This window comes from Cannabis sativa, chromosome 3 (genome assembly GCF_029168945.1).
Source record: "Cannabis sativa cultivar Pink pepper isolate KNU-18-1 chromosome 3, ASM2916894v1, whole genome shotgun sequence".
Classification (NCBI taxonomy): domain Eukaryota; kingdom Viridiplantae; phylum Streptophyta; class Magnoliopsida; order Rosales; family Cannabaceae; genus Cannabis; species Cannabis sativa.
The window spans coordinates 42,161,775-42,167,288 of NC_083603.1; the positions used below are offsets into that span (position 1 = coordinate 42,161,775).

Here is a 5,514-nt window from a genome sequence, read left to right on the forward strand (position 1 = left end):
TTTTATACACATATGAAACAGGCTCTGTGAATCCTATTTTCGGAGTTTTAATTTTTTTTTAATTTTTCAAAATTTTATATAATTTCTAAACAACTATATTAATATAGACAATTATAAAAAAATTGAATTAAAAAATTCATTTAAATACCAAAAAGAATAAAAAGTATATCAATAAACCCCTCTTACAAAAGTAATGGTAGAATTTTTCAAATATATATGTATCAAATAATTATGATAAAAGATAAAACAGTATAGTAGCTATAGTTTGTGTATTGTATAAATATTAGTAGCAATGAATACATAAAAAGCTAATTTTTCTATATAGAGATGTGAAAGATGAATCTTTTCCAACTAATATTACAAAACTATATATATATTAATTGTAAACCCTATTCTCTCTCCTCATTCCACTGTTCAACTACAGTACTAGAGATAGAAATAAGACAGACATCATAGATAGAGAAATCAGATATGACCAGTCAAACTATATTAATTATTATTATTATTAGCTAGCTCAGCTGCATGGGAATTAATATTGTTATTTATATTTTATTTTTAGCATTATTATTTTAGTACTCAAGTGTATTTAATATTAATACTTTTATATCTTCCTTTTTCTTCTCTCTATAAATATATATAAAGCCTCATATAGTTTGTCACAACACACACCCACTTTATTACTTTACTACTATTTTCACTTATATTCTAAATCTCATATCTCTCAAACTCAACCAAAAAAAAAACCCTTTTGAGGTCATCATTCATGGCAGCTTTTTCATCATCATCAATCCTTCTTGACTCTGTTTATTTGCCCATTATTAATAATCACAACATGTTCATGACCAATAAGAACATGTGTAGTGAATTAATAATGGATCATAATAATAATAATAATAATCATTTCTACTCATCATCATCATCATCTGATCATCATAATCATAATCATAATCCTGATCATGATGATGATGAGCCTAATTCATCAGTGACCTGTAAAAAACAGAGCAATACTACTGAAAGTAGTATTAGTGGTGAGCAAGTCACACAAAAAATTCTCCCAAACAAGAGAAAAATCAGAAATAATAATAATGCTTCATTCTCAAATTCCACTACTCATTCCAAGGTAATTAACCCTTTTTTATTTTAATTTTTTGTTTGTGTTTTTTCTAATTTTTTTTATTATATTAATGTTGTAATTATTATTGTTTATATGTAGGATAATAATAATAATAATAATAATGATCATGGAAGAAGTGGTACTAGAGGAAAAAGGCAGAAAAATTGCAGTGGTGATTCTGGGAAATTATTAGGAAAAAAAGAAGAAAATTCTAATAATAATAATAATAATAAGAAGAAAAAATGTGAAGAGCAAGAAACTCCTCCAAGTGGCTACATTCATGTTAGAGCAAGGAGGGGCCAAGCAACTGATAGCCACAGCCTTGCAGAAAGGGTATACATATAATTTTTATATAATATTCCCATTTTGTCCTTCACAAAAATATATAAAAAAAAAATTAATCTAATTTTTTATTAAGAGATTACTGGGTTTTTTTTTTCAGGTAAGAAGAGAGAAAATTAGTGAGAGGATGAAGATGTTGCAAAAGCTTGTTCCTGGCTGTGAAAAGGTAATAATAATAATAATAAACATAAAAGGTAATTTTAATATTTTTATTATTATTATTTATTTATTTTTGGTGACAAGTTCATGTGATTATGTTCAATTATAGGTAACTGGAAAGGCCCTTATGTTGGATGAAATTATCAATTATGTTCAGTCCCTACAGAATCAAGTAGAGGTATATATATACATAAATGTTATAAATATATATAGTTTTTAACATAAATTTTATTACTGTACGTATGTATATAAATATACTACTAATTAATTACCAATATAATAATAATGTTTTGTTTATCACTATATTTTTCAGTTCCTTTCAATGAAACTTGCTTCTTTAAATCCCATGTTCTATGATTTTGGAATGGACCTCGAAACATTTCTGGTCAGACCAGAGGTAATAATAATAACAATAATAATAATTCTTTTCTATTATTATTATTATTTTTCATAATATTTGTGGTTTTTAATTAAATTTTGGTTATATATAGGGATTGAACAGCAATAATAATAATAACAATATGGGTTCAGAGATTCCTTCTGTGCCTCCACCACCATGCAACCAATCACAACTCACAGCCTTTTCATTATCTGATAACATCACCGCCACAACCACCAACTTTCCCATCACAGCCAATAATAACTATCCTCTTATTATGGATTACAACAACCTTCAACAAGCCCATCACAGGCCCACTAATACTTTCATCAATTCTCATGTAAGTACTCTTCTACTCTTCCCCACATTTTTTTTTTAATTAAATATTTTTATTGTATAATAATTTATTTTGAATAAAAAAAATAAAAACCCCATTTTTCTAAACATGACAAACACATCATTTTCAGGACAATATTGGGACAGTCTTGTGGGATATGGAAGATCAAAGACAAAGCTTTCTTAATCCATCTGAGTTCAACAACCTGTGTTCCTTCAATTAATTATATATATATAATTAATAATAATAATACAAGCTTAATATATATAGTAAGCTCTCTCTCTCAAAGCCTTGTGATTATTATTCACTAGAGTATATACTAATAATGTTACCCTTTTCTTTTCAGGTTAATTGAAATATATATTAATAAGGTGAGAGATATATATTCCATGATGAAGGGAGAGGCAATACTATATAGTGGAGCATCATGAATAAATTAAAGGGCAAGATATATAATGAATGAAGCTGAGAAAAAAAGCATCATGATGAATATGGATTTTATATATATATATATATTGATCGATGGTGATGAAAAATTGAGATGAAGAACATAAAGGACAGATATAATTAACCGACCAAATAAGACCAAAGATCTTTTTTAGATCCTTTGTTCTTGTCTATCTTGGCTACTACTACTACTCTCTCTCAAGTCTTAGCAATGCACAAATTCCAAGACAATATATCTCTCCCCTATATATATATGTATATTTATTTATTTATTTATTTAGAAGTAGGATTGTTAATAATAAATTCCCATATATATTATTCTTGTATATGGTCACAAATTGTTATTCTGTTATTACAGTTATTTTTACCGTTATGGCACATTATTAGTAGTAGAGAAACTTGGAGTAAATGATTCTCTTGTTTTTTTTTTTTTTGTCTATGTAGTTGACATGACTATCTATATTTATATACATATATAAATGCATTGTTGGAATTAGTTGTATGAGAATCTTTTTGTATAGTTTTGGACTCTTTGGTGTTCTGATCTCAGATGAATCCCCCCTTTACCCATCTAAGACTATTCAATTCTGACAATGTTTGCCATGTCTTTTTTATATTTAATAACACAAAACCTATATACATATATATATATATCCAATATATATTGATCAATATCTTAAGGATGGGATAATAATAAAAGGGTATATATTTTAAGTCAAATGCATTTCTTGTAAGGAAGGAAGAGAAGAAGTGTCCAATTTATCAAAAAATATATATAGGGGGAGACATGAAACACCACTAATAAGTGACAACAAATTAATAGCCCTACATAGGGCACAAGATTCCAATATGTATAATAATATGAACAAGATTAGAGTAGGAACACCCTAGTAGAGACTTTTATCATTTTCGATGACAATTTATATTATAATTATAGTACGTATCTCATTTGTTTAATTTTTAAAAAATTATGAATAATTTATAATCTCAAAAGAGAGTTAAAAAAAATTAGTTGTGCGTGTACTTTATTCTTTTTGTACGTATATATACTACTGAATATTTAAATTTTATTTTTCAACGTAATCAATCATTCTAATTTAATTTTTTGAAAACAATAGAATAATGTATATAATCATATAAAAAAAGGTTAGTTATAATTTTTTAAGATAAAAACATTCCTACATTGATAGGATAAAAATCATATTAATTCCTAAGATAAATTGTTTGTATATACTTAAAAGTTTAAACATTATTTATTAATTACAATATTAAAATTTTGCTCTTGTTTTGCTGAGAGTACTACGGGCCAGTTTAACACAGTTTTTGGAAAAGTTAAAAGCTACTTTTAAAAAAAAGCTATGATAAAAAAGTATTTAGTAAGCAGTTTAAAAACAACTTATTAAATAATTTATGAAGAAGTTACAGCTAAAAGCTAAAACTGGTACAACCCAATTTTTAGAAAAAACTGTTTTGATTAAAAGACTATAATAAATTATTTTTTTACTAAAAACATATATATATATTTAATTATTTATTATATATTATAAAAAATAAAAATATCTTTTTTGAAGGAAAATATTTAAAATAAATAATATTTAAATTTGTTATTTTATTTTATTTTAAAAAGAACTTCATATTTATATTTTTTATTTTTATTATTAACAAATCACATCAACTTAAAGTTTCCTATAAACTACAAGTTATAAAAATATAATTTAAATTATTATAAATTATTTTCATCAAATGTGTATAAATTTATACTTTGAGAAAAAATAATTAAAAATATATAAAAAATAAAAAAATTTATACAATATAATTTTTTATATAGATTTATGATTATTTTTACCAAACAGTAACACTCAACTCAGTTTTTTTCCACAATTCTGCTACAGCTTCTTTTTCTCACAACACAACTATAATTGTTTTTTTCCCGCAGCACAACTGTGCTAAACTAACTCTACATCATTTACCACATCTCTATTAAAAGCAATGTCCACAACAATACAACAAAATTATTACATGCATATGCAAATATCTATTACAATATTAGATATATATATAATTAAGAAATTATTTTGTTTTTCAAACCTTCAAAATAAGATATTTCTTTTCTTAAAGGAAAATTGTAATTGACAAATAAAGTAGTTATATTGTATTTGTATACGTGATGATGATATTGGTTTAAGAAATTGTAGAGGAGAGATTTGTAATTGGTGATATAAATATCAATATTGGTCAAAATAGGAATTGAATTAATGCCAAGACAAACATCTCTTATATTATATAAGGTCACATGAACATCACATGCAAAGGTATGGTCGCAGCTTTTTACCAGTTGGACCATGAATGAACCATATAATTTAATTGATCTATTGCTTATTATTTCAGTCAATATATATATATATACATTATTTTCATGGAAATAACAAGAAAGAGAAGTCCTCTAATAAAGAGATATACTAATAAAATTTGGTGATGAGGGAAAGTGACTTTCATTAAAGAGTTTTTTGGATTTTCGAAACTTGCTCAATATGCCATATCAGCATATATATCTCAAATACTCACAAGTTCAAGTAAAATTAGCTTCATTCATCTCTCTCATGTGGTGGGTAAAATCATATTTGTCTAAATATAAATATCATATTAAAATATTATTTATTCTCTTATTCACATAAAATAACATATTTTTTTTACAAAAATTATTTCAATAGTAGATAACTCTAAAAATTATTCGCC

At 25.0% G+C, this 5,514-nt stretch overlaps 1 protein-coding gene across 1 annotated transcript; it reads left to right on the plus strand.

Annotated features, from left to right (window-relative positions):
• The first annotated feature begins 576 nt into the window (after positions 1 to 576).
• On the plus strand, positions 577 to 3,116 carry LOC115708685 (basic helix-loop-helix protein 80). The gene is made up of 8 exons (XM_030636669.2): positions 577 to 1,120; positions 1,214 to 1,447; positions 1,557 to 1,622; positions 1,725 to 1,793; positions 1,929 to 2,012; positions 2,107 to 2,334; positions 2,462 to 2,600; positions 2,678 to 3,116. The coding sequence occupies exons 1-7, from the start codon at positions 764 to 766 to the stop codon at positions 2,552 to 2,554; spliced, it is 1,131 nt and encodes a 376-aa protein (XP_030492529.2). The 5' UTR covers positions 577 to 763; the 3' UTR covers positions 2,555 to 2,600; positions 2,678 to 3,116.
• The last annotated feature ends 2,398 nt before the right edge of the window (positions 3,117 to 5,514 follow it).

Coding starts and splice junctions, on each gene's coding strand:
- LOC115708685 (XM_030636669.2), top strand. CDS start 764: ATGGCAGCTTTTTCATCATCATCAATCCTTCTTGACTCTGTTTATTTG. Junction 2,013..2,106: donor CATTTCTGGTCAGACCAGAG/GTAATAATAATA, acceptor GGTTATATATAG/GGATTGAACAGCAATAATAA. Junction 2,335..2,461: donor ATACTTTCATCAATTCTCAT/GTAAGTACTCTT, acceptor CATCATTTTCAG/GACAATATTGGGACAGTCTT.